The sequence below is a fragment of the Acomys minous genome, assembly GCF_964271855.1.
Source record: "Acomys minous genome assembly, chromosome: 10".
Taxonomy (NCBI): Eukaryota; Metazoa; Chordata; class Mammalia; order Rodentia; family Muridae; genus Acomys; species Acomys minous.
Window position 1 is genome coordinate 73,154,644 of NC_140491.1, and position 19,017 is coordinate 73,173,660.

The following is a 19,017-nucleotide window of genomic DNA, read 5'->3' on the forward strand; positions in this document are numbered from 1 at the left end:
GGGTGACCAAGAACCTGAGACTAGATAGTCCAGGCACCTAGAGTAAGTTTTTTCTAAAGGAAAAACCAAAAAAGTAGTGGTACAATGTGTATCTAATGGTGAATGGGCGTGGTAGCACACGCCTTTAATCCCAAGGCTCAGGGAGGTAGAGGCAGGTGGAGCGCTGTGAGTTTGAGGCCAGCCTGGTCTACAAAGCGATTCCAGAACAGCCAAGGCCACACAAAGAAACCCTGTCTCAGGAGGAGGAGGAGAAGGAGGAGGAGGAGGAGGAGGAGGAGAAGTCCTAACGGCATTCTGCTGTACTCATAGATGAGTGCCTTGCTCAGCCATCATCAGAGATGCTTCTTCCTGCAGCAGATGGGCGCAGATACAAAAATCCATAGACAGACATTGTACAGAGAGTGACAGGCCTAGACACACTCAGCCCTAAATGTTATATCTCTATCCAATCCCTACCCTGAGGGCTCAGGAAGGCAAAAATAGTGTAAGAGCCAGAGGGCATGTAGGACACACACACACAAAAATAAATAAATAAATAAATAAATAAATAAATAAATAAATAAATAAAAAGAAAGAAAAAAGAAAAAGCCAAGGCTCCCTAAATCAACATGACAGATGAACAGAAAAACTCGCAACACCCGAGGCAGCGTGCACAGGCCTGTACCAGGCCCCATTGCATATATATTGTGGCTTTCAGTTTTAGTGTTTTTGTGGGATTCCTGAGTGTGAAAAACGAGTGGGCCTCAGTTTCTTATACCTCCTCTTAGACTCGTTTTCTTCTATTTGTTTGCTTTGTCGAATTTTGATGTGTTAGTTTTTGGTTTTTATTTTATTATTATCCCTTTAAAAAGTATTATTTTAAATTAACGTGTGTATATGTGTGTGTGCGTGTGCTTGAGTGTGTAAAGGAGCCCGCAGAGCTGAGAAGAGGCTGTTAGATCCCCTAGAACTGGAGTTTTAGGCTGCTGTGAGCAGCTGCTGTGTGGATGCTCAGAGTTAAACCCAGGTGTTGTGCTCTTAACTGCTGAGCCATCGCTGTGGTCTCCGTGGCTCTCTGGGCTTCGCCTGGCCTGGAGGATAGTTTCATTAAATGGTATTGTGCTTCCTTTAAAACTACCTCTTGCCTGTGTTTCTGGCCCGCCACCCTCGTGCCTCTTGCTCTTTAAGATGATTGTTTTCCTCGAGACTCATTTAGTAGGCTTATTTATCAATGCCTCTTTCTGAAAGGGAGTTTGTGATGTAGCTGCTTCCTCTGCCGTAACGTGACTGCCGTAACGTGACTGCCGTCCGTCACGGAATAGACACTGTCAAGGTGGCTTAGAGACTATGTCGACCTCTGTGATGGTGGTAATAGAATAAGCAAAATACCACAGAAAAGACTAGGCGTGCGGTAATAGTAATAGGCCCGTGAGGGAGTGGGGAGTCACTACGCTCCACCGTGTCTTAGGCAGTATTAGAATACACGGGAGTGGGAGGTTGACGGGAATGGAATACGCCAAGGACTCTGCTTGCATGAGGTCATTACCTCATCCTGAAGTGTGTACTGTGGATTTTTTTTCCCCCATCCATGCCCTTCTGCTCAGAAATAACGACTCACGACATTCAAAAATATGTTTACAAATACTTAGGACATCTAGGTGGGCTCTTCTGTGACTTAGCCCATAACTTAAACCAACCCAGGTATTCTACCCTAGGCTCCGCCGTGTGGCTGGTTACCTACGCTCAGGTACCATAGTCTGTCCTCCTTACATCTTCCTGTACAAATCTCCCGTGCCAGGCTCTCTCCCAGAATCATGTCTTCCTGTTAGATGTCCCACCTTCTATTCTAACCTTTCCTGTAGGTCATAGTTTTTTATTGAAAGGGTTTTGCACCCATAAAAATACACAGGAAATTCTCTCTACAGAACTGTGATTTTTCCCCCCAGCAATGCAGATGCATTTCAGTTACCCATACACTCCTTAAACGTCATCCATATTTCTATAATTGACTCAGTAGATAAACTCATTGGTCAGCCAAAAAAACCACAAAAAAAAAACAACAACAAAAACAACAACAACAACAGAAAACAAGCAACCATAAATGCTGGACAGTATAAAAGGGAAGCACTCTCTTGCTGTTGGTGGGATTGCACAGTGGTGCAGCCACTCTGCAAATCAGTGGGGAACACTTTTGAAAAGCTAAAAGTAGAGCCTCCTCCATACGGCCCAGCTGTGGCGCTCCTTGGCGTATCTGCAAAGGCACCGGCATCCTCCTGCAGAGACACTGGCTCAGCATGTTCATTGTTTCTTTATTCATAATAGCTGGGAAATGGAATCAACCCAACTGTCCTTCAACTGATGAGTGGCTAATAAAAGATTCACTCTGTAGCACAAGTGCGTGTGCACTCACACACACGTCCACACACATCAACACACATGCACAACAAATGAGTAAATAAAATTTAAAACAAAAAGTGCTTTTAATTTCAATTTCTCCCCCCCCCCCCCCCCGTTTTCACGTGACTGTTTTCTCTGTCTTGATGTTAAACTTGGCTCCCTTTTTTTAGTTTTCTCCACATGACCACAATTCAGATTTTTATGCATCTTTTGGAGGGATCTATTTCAACTCATAACAGTGAGTTATTCAGCCATATAAAGGATGTGTGATATTAACACAACTTATGCCTGTTGATGACAATTTTGACTGTGATAGTTTTAATTTTCTCCATTGTAAAGTTATTTTATATTCTTTTTTAAAAGATTTATTATTTATACAGTATACTGCCCAGATGCAGGAAAAGGACACCAGATCTCATTATAGATGGTTGTGAATCACCATGTGGTGGCTGGGACTTGAACTCAGGACCTTTGGAAGAACAGACAGTGCCCTTAACCTCAGAGCCATCTCTCCAGCCCTGAAGAGTTACTTTTTCAAGGTAAACATTTTTGGTGGGGAAGGAGGTCACTAGGCAAATGCTGTTAACGAGTGGCGAGTGTTCTCCACCTCCTTGAGAACTGAGTGTCCCTGTGGTTTATTTGGAGTTACTACCCAATGATCTACTTTTCAAGACCCTATGGTCGGAGTTAAAATACACTTGCACTGTCTTGTTATTCAAATAGTCCCATTGAAAGCTTCGGTTTTAGGCTTCCAGAGCGGAAACAATTTTATCAGCAAGAGTCCAATCTTTCTGTTCAGTTTTTCAGTTTTAGACTCACAATCTTTTCCTTTCTAGAAATCCTTCCCCAAACCCCAAAGTTATATTGGCGTATTTTCTTCTCTATCTCTTCAGTGAGGTAATCCTATACACTTCTCGCAGTCTACCTTTTAACCTGTGCTCTCCTGTGAGACTGTGAAAAACAAAAACCTGCAGGCGCCGAGTGCTGCTCAAGCCAATTCTGTGCTATAAAATTCTGTGTTTAATGCATAAATAATGGCACATAGCCACTGACACAGTATCTTATGGAATAATCTCATGCTGGAAAGTCCTGTGCTGTGCTTACTGCTTATTTATTTATTTTGGGGTTTTCCAAAACAGGGTTTCTCTGTGTAACAGCCCTGGCTGTCCTGGACTCACTTTGTAAACCAGCCTGGCCTCGAATTTACAGAGATCCGCCTGCCTCTGCCTCCTGAGTGCTTGGATTAAGGGCGTGCGCCACCACACCTGGCGCTTATTGCTTATATAACCATCCTCCCTTCAGGCACCCACTCATAAGCTCATCCTATCCATAGCTTTGCCTTTCCTCACGTCTCCTGCAGGAAGTAACCTGGGATGGCCAATTCTGTGCCTCAACTTGAGCGAGTTAAGTGGGATCAGATGGTAAAACATTAGTTCTGAGTGTGTCTGTGAGAATATTTATGAAAGTGACTACTGCTTGAGTCAGCCGATGGAGTAAAGAAGATCTGCCCTGAGGCGGGTGTGTGTGTGTGTGTGTGTGTGTGTGTGTGTGTGTGTGTGTTTCCATTCTTTTCGCTAATATTTATTCTTCTATATGATTTGGAAAATGATCTATCTTTGTCATACTTTTGGTTTTGACTGAGTTAGTTCATTAAATTATATGAAAAAAGCACAGAGTAAAACAATAACGTTCAAGGGTGGATGGACAGACAGCAAAACATCATCATATTGGGGTCTCAAGACGCGCAGCAGAAATGCACCGGAAACCCTGTTAAGGCAGCCAGATGGAGTTCCCAAGAAAGGCTCTAGCAGAGTTGAAGGCCGCCTTAGGTGAGACTTGCAAGTAAACGTACAAATAGCAGCAGAGAGAGACTTAAAGTGGGGGCTTACAGATACCCAGCAGAAATCGGCCGGGGAAGCCGAAGTAGGAGCTCCCAAGTGTGCTTCTTCTCCGTGGATGAGCTTCCGGTGGCTGAACTTCCGGTTTCTCTTTGCCACTGCAGGCGTTTTCATACCATAGGATACGTAACAGTTGTCCTCAACAGCACGTTTTACGTTTGGGTTGTTTGCTGGTCTTTTCCACACTATCACAGGGGATGGGGAGCCATCCTCAGAGACGTGGGTTCAGAGGACACAGCTTAAACATGCTTGAGTCTGGAGTGGAGGGAGGGACCAACTCACTTCCACAGCCAGCTTCTCAGAGAGCTCACACAGCACATAACTGAACGCCAAAATAAAGCACATTACCAGCATCTAGCTCCTGGCGTATTGGATGGGGTGGGGACCGAGAGTTTGTTTGTTGTTTTTTAACTTTTGAACTTGTAAAATAAATACTTATGGTTAGTTTATTTTTTTAAGACTATAAGCATCCTTTTTTAGACTATAGGCATCTTGAGGACAAAATAATTTCTTTCCTTCATACTCGTGTATCTTTTTTAAAAACGTGAACTCAAAGCTAGAGAGATGGCTCGGCAGTTAAAGACGCTTACTGCTCTTTCAGAGGACGCAGGTTCAGTTCCAAGCACCCACGTGGTGACTCCTAGTTCCAGGGAATCCAATGGCCTCCTCTGGCCTCAGAGAGCATTAAGCATGTGGACAGTGCATAGGGACACATTCAGGCAAAACATCCACACACACAGAAAAAGTTAGAAAATTAAAAATAAACTTAGCACCACCAGCACTGAAAGCAAGTTCCTTATTAGTTACCTAGAGTGTTTTCAGGTCACCTAAGTTCAATCACATCCTAGGCACGCTGAATACTGACCAAGGAGACTGACGCTAAGAAATATATATCACAGTAAAAAAAAAAATGAGCTAAGTGGTGCTTGCCTTGAATCCCAGCACTCAGGAAGGCAGAGGCAGGCAGAGCTCTGTGAGTTCAAGGCCAGCCTGGTCTACAAAGTGAGACAAGGCTACACAGAGAAACTCTGTCTCGAAAAACCAAGAAAAAAAAATGAGCAAAGTGATGAATATTAAGCTTCTGTGTATCTATTTGACATGTATGATTGCTTCATAAAAAATCATCCATATCCACAAAACGATTCTAACAGTATTAATAGTGCATTCATAAAATATTACATCATGTAAGTAAATAGCTTATCTATTTACTTATATTCAGACTAAGGAGAGTTATAACTTCAAGGATAATTTATTCTGAAATACTATACATATGTTTCACAAGTTTTATATTTAGGAATCCCTGTTATGAACTTGTGAATTCATAGCTCAACCATCAGGTAACTTATGGCTGCCACGCTACCTTAATGCGCTTTATTTCTGGAGGAGTTTTATATTTCGGGTTCCAGTTGTACTCTGGTGATAACACCCTGGTGGGTTTATTGATAAAAAAATGTTTATTTAGGTGGTTCTCATATGTGCTGTCAAGTTTATTGGCCCTGTCCTCTGTAATTCCCTTTATATATTGTTTAATAAGGGCTAAAACATCATTGGGTGTGCCACCAACAATGGCACTGTTGTAGTAGAAATCTCCCTCTTCAAAGGGGATGAAGGCCGCTGATTTAACTCTTCTCTCGTAAGGGAACTCTCTGGGGTTTCTGAAATACCACCACGAGTGAAGCTGAGCTACAGATCTGCCCACGGTCTCTACTCCAACGTCATTCTTGAAGACCTGGCTCGCAGCCATCACGAAGAGGAAACTGACTTCGTATCGTATGTATTGCATGATTTTGCTTTTCATGCTGTTCATGTTTCTGAGGCTGCAGTCTTGACACTTGTCTTTATTAGATAACTTCCATGCTTTAAGTGTCCGAAGAGGACCCAACTCTAAGTACGGTAGATGGTACTTCTCCTCAGCCAAGATGTAGAAGATAACACTGTAGCCAACCATGAAGTGCTTATCGGCAGATTTTATGAAGTGTTTCAGGGACTGACTTGTAAAGCTATGAAAAACACGAAAAGACACCTACTTCACTGAAATCCCCTAAGAGATAGGTGCCATTTAGCATCCCAATTAACACGCAAGACATTGGCGGTAAGAAGATAGTGGTCTTGTGTTTGTGCCTTCAAGCTGTATTGGTTGGTGAAAGAAAGTGGGGTGAGCTTGGGGGCCCTGAGAAGAGACATAAAGTTTGGTACAAAGAAAAGGAAAGAGATTTAAGTGGCCAGTAATGAGGAGGTTTGCACACGTTTTAACATTCGGCTAATGCTGGAGGGGGAAAACCACCCCACTATCCACAGGTACATGGGGCAGTGGGAAGTGATGACAGGTCCCTTAGCAGGCAGTGCTCTGGACTGAGACAGTCCATGCTGTTTGTTCATCCTTATGTCTCCAAAACACAAAGGGCAAATACCAGTAATACATACTTTTCAGTAGCAAAGACAGCCAAGCCTATGGTAATGTTCAGTCTCTTATAATATTGTTCTAGAGCTTTTCTATCATAAGTTCCTTCCCATATGACTGGAGCGAGCCAACTAGTTGTAGCTCTAACATCAGGACGTTTCCTGTTGAGCAAAACAGAACAAAACCCCAGCAGATTAGCTTATTGTGACAGCAATACAAGTGACATGGTGAAGTCACACAAGTGATGATAGCTAATGGCTGTAGAGTGCTCACTATGTTTTTAACCTCTATTTTTCCTTTCTTCCCCAACCCCCGAATACCTAGGGCATTTGTTTTTGTGGAGCTGGGAGGATAATAAAGCTGCTTGCCATGAAAACATGAGGACCCGAGTCTGCTTCCCAAGACCCCATGTCCAAAAACTGAGGACCTGAGTCTGCATCCCAACACTCCATGTCCAAAAACTGAGGACCTGAGTCTGCTTCCCAAGATCTCATGTCCAAAAACATGAGGACCTGAGTCTGCTTCCCAAGACCCCATGGCCAAAAAACATGAGGATCTGAGTCTGCTTCCCAAGACCCCATGGCCAAAAACATGAGGACCTGAGTCTGCTTCCCAAGACCCCATGGCCAAAAGCTGAGGTATGGTGCACACCTAGAGACAGGATCCCTCCGACTCACTGGCCACCCAGCCTAGCCCACAGGGACCTCCATGTTCAGTTAAAATCTGTCTCATAAAAGTAGAAGCACACTGAAAAGGACAATTGGTATCAACCTCTGGCCTGCACATGCACCTGCGCGCGCGCACACACACACACACACACACTATTCGTTATTCCCTTCTCAGCTTTTCCTTTATGCTTGAGGCACTTGAGGCACATGGATGCAACACAGGGGGAAACAAGACTACTTGAACAAAGAAAATTAGTAGACTTGTTTCTGATGACTTGATGGCAGCCCAGAGAACTGCCTTCCAAAGAACACAAAGAGCTCTCTGGGATGCTCCTTACCACTCTCATCTCCAGTAGTAACGGGAAATTGTGGTGCCTCAATCAAGCAGTGCTGCTGAGGGACTTGGGTCTTCAGGAATGAAGGAGATCACAGCAGACACCACAACCAGGGGCTGAGGAGACCGTGGGTCTGGTCCTTACCTGCTTCCGCTTGTTATCCATCTCCCTAACAGCTGATGTGACAGGACTGTAACAGTTATGCATGGGGTAAGTTATTTCCCCCTCTTTCTCTTCGACTTTGTAGGATGAGTATTGGGGGGGGGGGGGCGGCTAATGTTATCATGTGACTGTCCTGTCATCCTCTTGTGATGATACAGTTGATGGAACCTCATGTTTATCATGTTTGGGGACATGAAGGATCTCATGTCAGTGAAGGCCTTGGGAGACAGTGCAGTCCGTAAGAGGCTGTTGTGCTGCTCACTTTCCGTCTGTCTTCTTATCCACCCACATCCCCTCTCTGCTCTGGGGAAAGACTGTCACCCAAAGTCCTTTGATCTATGGCTTCTAGTAGGTTCTACAAATGAGAAGTACCAGTGAGAACTCAGAGGGCACGAAGGGAGAGAGGTCAGGCTACCTGTTTGTTTGTTGTGTTTCCTCTTCCATTTTGTTGCACAACAGTGTCCCTCTCTGATTACAGCATCCACAGCTCTGCCAGTCCCTGATCTCCTATAAAACCATCCCACCTCCCCTTGCTCCTCTAGACCTAGGCGCAGTCACAGCCAAGAATGAAATATTCGATATTATAAAACTAACATCAGGTAAATATGTAAGATAAATAAAACATTACTAATACTTACCCACTATAGATTGGAAAATAAATAGTATAATAAGTGTAATTGAATAGCCTAAGTCAAAAGTTTAAATTTTTATCCTTTAGTCGTTAATCTTTAAAAACATATTTATTTTCATTTTCTAAGCGTGAGTGTTTTGTCCGCAGATACTCATGTGTGCCACACGCATGCCTGGTACCCAGTGTAATTGAATAGCCTAAGTCAAAATTTTAAATTTTTATCCTTTAGTTATTAATCTTTAAAAACATATTTACTTTCATTTTCTAAGCGTGAGTGATTTGTCCGCAGATACGCATGTGTGCCACACGCATGCCTGGTACCCAGTGATGCCAGAAGACAGCATGGGACCCCCTAGAACTGGAGTTACAGATGGCTGTGAGCTGCCAGTTTGCTCCAGGGATCCTCTGTCTCCACGTCTTAAGCATAGGGAGTATAAGCTGAGTACCAGCATTTATGCGGATGCTGGGGATGAAAATCCGGTCTTCACGTGTATGCTACATCCACTTTACCACACAGAGCCACCCCAAAGCTTACAACCTGTAGCTTTCAAACCAATGACTCCTTGTTAGAAATCCATACTCTTACATCACTCACACACATACACACACACACACACACACAGAGAGAGAGAGAGAGAGAGAGAGAGAGAGAGAGAGAGAGAGAGATTGCAAATATCACACAATCTCAAGGAAATGCATAAATGCATTACTAACCTTTTATAAACGTACTATGTAAACATAAAGTCAGACATTACACAGCCATTACAAGCAGATAATGATCTCCCCTGGGTGTTAATGCCAAATGAGCGTAATAGAAGAATTGACACTAGCAAAACATAATATATGCATATGTGGAAATGTCACAGTAAAACCTATTCATTTGTATAATTAATATGCTAATCACAGAGATAGTAAATTAAAATTCAGAGGAGCCAATACTGGCATTTTTAGGTTGCACCTGAAGACATCTTCGCTTTAATAATACCAGGAACATTAAATCAGATTGAATATGTCAGCTCTCTTATCAGACCTCTTAGCTGCATGATTTTTGAAAAGTAGACCATACACATATGAAAAGGCTTCTGAGTAGGTCTTAGACCTAAGCCTATTCTGTGTATCTTGAGCACCTACACTTTGATGACAGAGTAACAGTTTCTTCAAATTGAGTTACATTACTATTTTGTTCTTACTTGGGATTAAACCAGGCTGAGAGCTGAGGTTCTTCCGAATGATCGTTCCTAGGTGCAAAGAGAAGACTCACCTCAGGGGGCGTTCACTCAGTGAGTATTCGCCCCGTCTGTGAGGTAAAGGACGTGGTTTGGTGCAAAGAGACAGACATGGGAAATGTTATCAATCGTATCAAATGGAGATGGCACAGAAATACTTCAGTGGTGAGCCCAACAGCAGGGTGGGGGAGCTGAAGAGAGGACTCAGCAAACCGGAATATAAAGTAACACAACCACTCAATTTGATCAACAGAGACAAAAAAAAAAAAAAAAACCAAAAAACAACAACAACAAAAAACACACAAAAAAGAAGTTTGAAGAGATGCAGTGGGCCGTAACAAAGGCTTCTAACTGGAGCCTCAAAAGGATACGAGGAGAGGGATGCTTAAAAAAAAAAAAAAAAAAAAAAGTGTGTGCTGGATAATTAGCTATTGTTATTATTCTAAACTTGGGCATTATGCCTTTTAAATAATTATTTATTAGACCCCGACTGCAGTTTCCCCTTTCTTCGACCTCTCCCAGTCCTTCCCCTTCCCCTCCTCTGACCGCCCCCTCGCCCCCCATCCACTCCTCCTCCCTTTCTCTTCAGAAAAGGGGAGGCCTCCCACGTACATCAACTGGCCTTAGCATATCACGTTGCGGTAAGACTAGGTGCACGTTCTTCTATTGAGGCTAAAGGAGGCAGCACAGCCAGAGGAAAGGGTCCCAAAGGCAGGCATCAGAGTCCGACAGCCCCTGCTCCTGTGGTTAGGAGCCCCACATGCTGACCAAGCTGCACAACCGTCACATATGCGCTGAGGGCGGAGGGACGTCCCATGCCTGCTCTCCGATTGGCAGTTCAGTCTCTGTGAGCCCCTATGGGCCAGATTAGCTGATTCTGTAGGTTTTCTTGTAGTTTTCTTGCCCCTTCTGGTTCTACAATCTTTCCTCTCCCTCTACCAAAGCATTCCCCAAGCTCCACCTAATGTTGGGGGAGGGGGCCTCGCTGCATCTGTTTCTATCGGTTGCTGGGTGAAGCCTCTCAGATGACAGTTATGCTAGACCCCTGTCTTCAAGTTTAGCAAAATATCTGTAGTGGGTGCAATTGTGTTTTTGTTTTGATCCCAAGCGCAGGATGTGAAACAGACTTGTGCGAGGGTGTGCGGTGATTGTTTCCTGGAAACAGACTTGTGGGAGAACACCTGGCGTTTGTTCTCCCACAAGTCTTGCAGAGGCATGGCCTTTGCCAACTGATAAACGTCCTACTATGGACTCTGAGAGGATATATATACCCCAAGCAAGAGGTATAGTTTTGGAATTGCTTCCCATTGTCTGGCTGTTCATCACTCTGCTTCGAGACACTCATAGAAAGACACGCTCCCGAGAATGCTGCATCGAGGGTCCGGGTTCCGGCTGCTGCGGTTGCTGCGGTTGCAGTCACCTTTGCTGAACTGCTGGTTTGCTGGAATCCTGATGAGGAGGAGCTGAATCTCTCCCAGGAACTACGTCTAAGAAGGTCTACTTCTCCTGCTCCCATTAACCTCTTTTCTATCCTATCTAGGGTAGGTGGGTTCGAAGGGAGGTGTAAGCATCAAATAACCCCAAATAAAGTAGGTTTGAAAGAGTTCAAAGCCTACAAATATCATTAATGGTGTCAGGGGTGGGCTCCCTCTCATTGGCATGGGCCTCAAGCTGGACCAGTTGATAACCCCCTCAATTTCTGCTCCGGCTTTACCCCTGCACATTTTGTAGGCAGGACTAACTGTAGGTCCAAGGTTTTGTAGCTGGGCTGGTGTCCCAATCCCTGCATTGGAAGTCTTGCCTGGTTACAGGAGATGGCTGGTTCAGGGTGCCTGTCCCCCACTGCCAGGAGTCTTAACTAGGGTCACCCTCGCGGATTCCTGGGTGCTTCATTGACCTAGGTTTCTAGCTCGTCCCAGAGATGCCTGCCTCCACCCCATTGCAGTTGTCCCGCCCAGTACAATTCCCCTTTCTCCTACCCCAACTTAATCCCTCCTGTTCCCATCCCCGCCCCCACCCCTGTCCAGGCCCCACCCCCTCCTTCAAAGCACCCTTCTTTGCACAGCATCTCTGTCAGGAACCCACTTTGCTCCACCCGCTCTTCCCTCCACAGTTCTTAGAATATTCACGAGACAGACTCTTACCAGCAGACGTACATCTTCTGTAGGTGATCCTTTATTCTTTAAGGGGGAAAAAAAAGTCAATTTAGCTTTAAATTTGAAAAAAAAAAAGCCTATACATAATAAAAATAGCAAAAAAAAAAAAAAAAAAAAAAAAAAAAAAGCCAAACAAACCAACAAGCTCCACTACAGTTGAGGCCTCTCCTTTCATGTATTTGGACACATTAAACGCTCACTCTATGCCTGGCTTAAGGTTGTAGCAATGAACTACGTACCAAAGGCAGGCCTGCTAGTAGCTTGTTGGCTGTGTTAAGATTTATAATGCCCAGCTGTGAATCTCCTTCATTAAAATAAAATAACTCTGGAGGGCAAATAAGTATAGCCTCGGGTACCAAAGCGATGGGGTTAACTTTAAAGACATTACCACTCACAACTGCTTTTTAAACAGCGGTTGGTGCCATTGGTACAAAGAAGACAATTAGGGTAGAGCGCTGAGGAAGGGAGAATTTAAATTTTTCTGTATTTGGGGAACATTAGCATGTTAATGGTCCCTGTCTGTACCCTCACCCCACCCCACACACAGCTTTGTTTCTCTGGCAGGTTGGTATTTTTAGTCTCATCCACAATGATTGGAACTTTGGTGTTACAAAGTTGTTTTTCCTAAAAACAAAAACAGAAAAAACCTAAACTAGCAGCCCATCCTGCACACATTTGTGTGTGTGTGTGTGTGTGTGTGTGTGTGTGTGTATGTGTGTGTAATACACTGGGGGCAGAATCAGCAGAGAAATTCAGATTGAACTGAATTTCAGGCTAATATAAATGTTTGCTTTGGTTTTTTGAGACAGAGTTCCTCTGTGTAGTCCTGGCTGTCCTGGAACTCACTCTGTAGACCAGGCTGGCCTCTGACTCCTCCTGCCTCTGCGTCCTGAGTGCTGGGATTGAAGGTGCGTGCCACCGTGCCTAGCTCAGAAAAAGTTTTAATAAACGAGTGCCTTAAGAGTAAAATAGGGCCTGGCTCAGGGGTTAAGAGTACCGTGTGCTCTTCCAAAGGTCCTGAATTCAATTCTCAGCAACCATGTGGTGACTCTCAACCATATGTAATGAGATCTGGTGCCCTCTTCTAGCATGCAAGCCTTACATGCAGGCAGAACATTGTATACATAATAAATAAATAAATCTTTTTTTTTTTTTTAAGGATAAAATAGGAAGCTGGGGAGCTGGCTCAGCAGTCAACAACAGTGCTGCTCTCGCCCAGGGTCTGGGTTTGGGTTCCCAGCATCCACCACGTGGTGGCTCACAACCTTCTGTGACTCCTGTCCTCCCCTGCCACTGAACGCACATGGCGCATAGACATGTATGCAGGCACTCACACCTACACAGGAAACAAATGTAAAAAGTTGAAGAGTAAAAATCAGAGAGGAGCTCCCAGTGGCCCTCTCATTGCCTTATCTTTTCGTAGTAGCGTTATTAGAGGGCACACAGCACCCAGATGACACAGGAAACATGTCCTTCCTCCCCACCAGAACACAAGGCTCCACGAGACAAGCGACTTTAGGTCACTGTGCTGTTCTACACCAGCTGGAACCAAGAAATTGGTCAATACTTCTTGAAAGTTTAAAAAAAAAGAAAAGAAAAGAAAAAAATTAATGTATACGTCTGTCAAAGAAAAACTGATTTCTTTTAAAATTAAGTTGGAGAGGGCTTTAATGCCTTTGTGCATTTTAGGTCAGCTAGGCCAATTATTAACAACTGTGATACGTCGGTGTTTCATATTTACCTGGAGTACTGCTTAGTTAATGCCAACAACAAAGCAAGCAAAATTAGCAACAGCGTTTTCCATGTATATTTCATTCCCTCCTAAAAAATAAAGAATGAGGGGGGGGCACAAGAGGGGAGGGAGAGGGAGGGAGGCAGAGAGGGAAGGAGATTTCAGTTAAAAGGTTGAAAATAAAACTTTCTTCAGTGTCTTCCAACAATGGATTTGCAGAATTTGGCCACCAACTGAATTCAGTGTCTGATTCCAGATCGCTCTACTGTCAAACAACATGTGTCACAAAGATAATAAAGCCAAAATTTACTTAAAGACCTCAGGATTACCTAATGACCTCAAAATATACTGTCTCACAGGTATAGAAAGACAATAAACCCCCACTATTGAGTGTACATGGGCGATATTAAACACCTACACAAAAACTGGGGTTTGGGGGGCATCATTGGAAAGTAAGACTTGCCTTGCCTTTGGGTAAGGAAGAAGACAGAGGTTTAATTGCTTTGGACACTTATTTAAGTGTAGGACTATGCCGGTTAAGGTAGAAGTCTGGCCCTCTTTAGGTAGCCAGCTCTGTGCTTGGACTATGAAGAACAGACTCCCTTTGTCAGTGGGGCCACCTGATGTGGCCATTCCAGATTTTCGTAAGGGGCGTCACATAGCCCTAAACGAAAATACAGGCCTGACCTTTCCTGATAACAAGCACAGGGAATTTCCCTGGGATTACCCCACCCCATGCTGAGATCTTAGCCTCCAATAAATGTCTTTAACTATGCCTTGGCACCATCCCCTCACACATAGGATAAATAAGTACTGTTTTCATCCTGTGATAAAGGCTCCGGGTTACTGAGGCATGGTATCCCTGCATATAGATGAGGTATCTTGACACCCTGAGCCCTAGGGCATCAGACACAGTTACTCCCACTGCCCAGGGCTTATAAATCCTTAATTCACAAGTTAAGTTGGCTTGACTTCTCATCCCACAACAACTAACTGAGACTCCATTTATTCTGGGGTAAGCACTGTTGGATGCCCCGTGATCAGGCAGCAATCAATGGGGTCTGCAGGTAGCTTGGTGCTCCACCCTGGGGAAGCATCCGTTGAGCCTGTTTCACCCTGTCTGCCAGTGGATTTCAGGCATCCACCCCCTTCCCCTGCCCAACCAGGTGCAGTAGATGAACCAAAGAGCTAACAGTGACATCAGGCATGCGAATTCACTTCCCACCTGCCCCCTGGAGAAACTAGGAACCCAGCTCTGTGCCCATGTCAAAAGGCTACCCCCAAAATGCTCTAACTGCCAGAGAGAGAGACAGACAGACAGACAGACAGACAGGACCTCTGATCCTGAGGCCCACCCATTTCCGTCTGGAAGCAAGCAGCGGTTGCACCAACCTGTGGAGATCCAGGCCGGTGCTACCAGGTGTGGAACCACATTTAATGATTAAGAAGTTTCAGGTGTGTATCTATTAACACAGTGGCCACCAGCCACATGAGTAGTACGGAAACCACTCATGTTCCAAAAAGTGAAGTTTGAAAACAGAGTGTGAAAAAAAAGAAAGAAAGAAAGAAATCAAGAAAGAAAGAAAAAAAAAGAAAAAAGAAAAGAAAAGGAAAAAGAAAAAAAGCCTTTAGTCCCAGCACTTGGGAGGCAGAGGCAGGTAGATCTCTGTGAGTTCGAAGCCAGCCTGGTCTACAAAGTGAGTCAAGGACAGCCTAGTCTACACAGAGAAACCCTGTCTCGAAAAACCAAACAAACAAAAAGAATGTGCAGGATATAGCAGTGCAGGAGGATCTCTGAGTCTGGGGCCAGCCTGGTCTACGTAGTGACCAGCCAGGACTTTATAGAGAGGCCCTGGAGGGTGGGAGGAGAAATTTTAAGATATTTGATTTCGGTATTAACCAAAGTTGAAGTGAAAATTTGGAAACATGAGTTAAAGAAAATATTTGACTAAAGTTTCATTTCTACCTCTTTCTAAGCTATCCCCTCAGATACTTAAGGCAACAAATGTGACTTACATTTCTATTGTAAAGTTCTGCAAGTACCATATCGAGGTGTAGGTGGACACAACCTCTATGTCCCAAGAACAATGTAAAATGTTCACCGTTTACATTCAAGGTCATTTGGGAGAAGGTTTGGGTGAAGTGAGACTGTGGCTCCTTTAGCCAGGTTATTTCCTGTCCATGTGCCCTTGATGACATTATTCTTAAAAAGCCAAGAATACTTTGATGTAATCACCCATCGCTCTCTATAATAGTGTTTTTAGGCCAAAATTTGGGATTGATAGCCAGCTCTGACTTTTACCATGATGACCCAAAATCTTATATATTCCTAAGAGTCATGTTACCTTTAGTTTTGATGATGTAAACATAAATGATAGGAAAAAAAAAAAAAGAAACAGGCCAGGAATTACATGGTACCCTTCTGTTGCCAGAGTTTTCTCTCCTGATGACATCACTGTACTCTTTTGATGATGGAAGCATTAGAATCTGCTGCCACAGTGGCACCTGAGGTAACACCTTGTTCTTGTGGCTACCATAAAATAGAACTTTGTCTCATCTGAAAACTTCAAAAAAAAATTTTTTTTATTATATTTTGAGAGTCGGAGAGATGGCTCAGTGGTAAGAGCACTGTCTGCTCTTCCAGAGGTCCTGAGTTCAATTCCCAGCAACCACATGGTGGCTTACAACCATCTAATAATGTGATCTGATGCCCTCTTCTGGCCTGCAGGTGTATATGCAGCTAGAGCTCTCATATATATATAAATAAATAAAAATATTTTTAAAATGTGATTTGAGTTTCCTTTGCTATTTTCCTTGCCTTTTTTCATATTTTTATTGGTTATTTGGGAATTTCACATTGTGCACCCCATCACACTCACTCTCCAGTCCTCCCAGGTCCACCTTCCCCCAATTCCTGTGACCTCCCCATCAAAAACCAAACAAAACAAAAAACCCCACAAATCCAATTTGTATTGCCTATACCTCACTGGAAAATGGTCAAACTCCCAGTCACCAGCCCCTTAAAGAAAACTAAATCCTTCCCCACCTTCTTTTTCAACTGTGAGTCTGAAGTCATCAATGTCACTGCAAACATATCGGACATCCACATGATCTCTGGTGTCAGTGCGTGCCACCTACCTCAGCATGGTCTCCCATGGCAATACAGACCACAGACATCAACGCAGCCCTCTGGTAGAGCTCAGGCCACAGACACCATCATAGCTCTTAGTGACAGCACAGGCCAAGGACGTCAGCATGGCCTCTGGAGCAATTCTGGTCAAAGACACCAATATGGTCCCAAGCCACAGACATCAACATAGTGTGTGCTCCTCCAACCCCCTCCCTCAGCAGCACAGACCACAGACATCTACATGGCCTTACTTTGTCAGTGACATGAGCCAAAATCATCACCACGGTCCCTGGCTGCAGTAGGACCATGGACCCAGACACAGCCCTTGTTGGCAGCATGAACCACGGACCTGGGACATCAACATGACCTCATGTGGCTGCAACAGGCCACTCACATCAACATGGCCCTCAGTGGAAACATAGCCATGGACATCAACAGAAGCTTCATGTGGTAGCAGCATAGACCATAGACACCGCATGGCTCTCAGTGGTAACATATGGTTTTAACTCACACTTGTCACTGCCAGACTCTAGTCTGTCTCTCTCTCTCATTGGTCTGGTTCAGGGTTTCTGGTTTGTGGACCATTACAGGGACTCACCTTGGATATCCTGCTGTGGTCCAGAGTCAGGGTGAGCTTCCAGGTAGACAGCATGTCAGGGTGAGTTCTAGGCTGCATCACACCTCCCTGCCCTTGATACTGGCCTCCCTGAGGCTCACAGAATTCTACCTTTGCTCTTACAGCCTGCAGGCGGCACCACAGCTCGCCCCCCTCCCCCATCTCTCAGCAAGGCAAACAGTGAAGTCTGCAGCCAGAGCAGGTCTAAGCTGGGGCCAGTCAGCGGACTTAGGAACAGCCCTATTTAGTGATGACATTTGGTTCCACAGCTCCTAGACAGAGGCTGTAGTGGACTGACGCAAAGCACTGTATCTGGACCCAGATGGCATCAGAGTTGGTCTTCTAATCTTGCTCCAGTTTCTTTATATTTCTTTATGATATTTATTTATAAAAATATATTTTGGATGATGTGTGTGTATGGATGACCGAGACAAATTACAAACATTTTCCCATGCTTTTTAGACATCGTTTTCTCGGGCAGAACTAGTCTCCCCTTATTCCCTTTTAGAATGTTTTCATGGTGCTTATTTTTCAGGACTATAGAAATAATGCATTTTCAGGAACTAAAAGATGATAAATGTAATTACACTAACACACTGAGATAGCCACACATAATTTGAGATAACAAATGCCTTTTTCCCCTGACCTTTAAAACTAATTTTGTTTTTGTTCTTGAAAGAGATGCAAGCATATTTATATGTATGTGCACATGATAAAAAAAATTCTAATATAAAAAAGGAGATCCGAGGCACAATGAGTCTTCTTTTGGCCAGCACCTGACCCTTGTCATTCTTTACTCCTTAGCCCCATCATTAGACGCTGTTATGGGCTTCACGGCAAATATATTTTGAACATATGGCTTTCTTAAAAATACGGGGCTACAAAAATCAGCATATTAAACCCACTCTTACCATTTTTACTTTTTTTCTTTTTTTTTGCATTAGAACATCAATTTATTTTTTTATATATTTTATTAATTTATTCATATTACATCTCAATTGTTATCCATTGTTACTTTTTCGCCCAACCTACTTTGAAGTTCAGTCCATAACACTTCATACAGAAGCATCTCGTTACTTTCTACAAATGAGCTGTATTGTAGTCACAAACATAATTATGCATCGGTTGTCTACTGCCAGACAGTCTGCCTGTGCCTCTGCTGCTCTAGGAAGCGCCACGCCGGGATAAACGTTCTCTATGACGGTGTCGCACCAACCTACCGGGCTCCTTCCTGAGTTCATATGCAAGATAAACTCCTAGAAATGGAATTTCTTGGTCAAGAGGTTAAACCTCAAGCAAATATTATGGAATTGTTCTTTATATTAATCATAGCAATCAACTCATTGTGACTGTGTTAATTTGTGTTTATTATACTGATGGTAAGCATCATCTCATGTTTTGGAGCTGTTGTGTTCTATGTAAACGGACTCTGGCATTTCTTTCTTTTCTATTAGATTTTTGTAACTTTATACTTAACAAGATTCATCTGTCAAAACCATATGGATTTGAAGATTGACAAACAGGTTATTTGAGCAAAATGAAGCTTAAATATGGACTCACACATATAAACAACTTTGACAAGTAATGAAAGTCATTAGAGAAAAAAAATCCTTTTCAAAGGTGTCTCAGGAATGATTATATATCCAGCTGTAAATAGGGCTGATCTGTACTTTCACATCATATACA

General features: G+C 43.7%; 1 protein-coding gene across 1 annotated transcript; it reads right to left on the reverse strand.

Moving 5' to 3' along the window:
• Window positions 1-5,211: 5,211 nt before the first annotated feature.
• LOC311608010 (N-acetyllactosaminide alpha-1,3-galactosyltransferase-like 1) lies at window positions 5,212-16,062 on the reverse strand. Its single transcript, XM_084800314.1, has 6 exons — window positions 15,931-16,062; window positions 13,595-13,674; window positions 11,842-11,877; window positions 9,662-9,709; window positions 6,699-6,836; window positions 5,212-6,274 (listed from the first exon to the last, which is right to left on the reverse strand). The coding sequence occupies exons 1-6, from the start codon at window positions 16,036-16,038 to the stop codon at window positions 5,617-5,619; spliced, it is 1,068 nt and encodes a 355-aa protein (XP_084656440.1). The 5' UTR covers window positions 16,039-16,062; the 3' UTR covers window positions 5,212-5,616.
• Window positions 16,063-19,017: the final 2,955 nt, after the last annotated feature.

What these genes read in the sequence shown, in the direction of transcription:
- LOC311608010 (XM_084800314.1), bottom strand. Translation starts at nt 16,038, where the DNA reads ATGTCATCAGGAGAGAAAACTCTGGCAACAGAAGGGTACCATGTAATT. An exon ending in CAGAAGATGTACGTCTGCTG is followed by an intron (nt 9,710 to 11,841) that starts GTAAGAGTCTGT and finishes CTTTGCACCTAG; the next exon opens with GAACGATCATTCGGAAGAAC. An exon ending in TCAGCCTGGTTTAATCCCAA is followed by an intron (nt 6,837 to 9,661) that starts GTAAGAACAAAA and finishes TTTGCTCAACAG; the next exon opens with GAAACGTCCTGATGTTAGAG.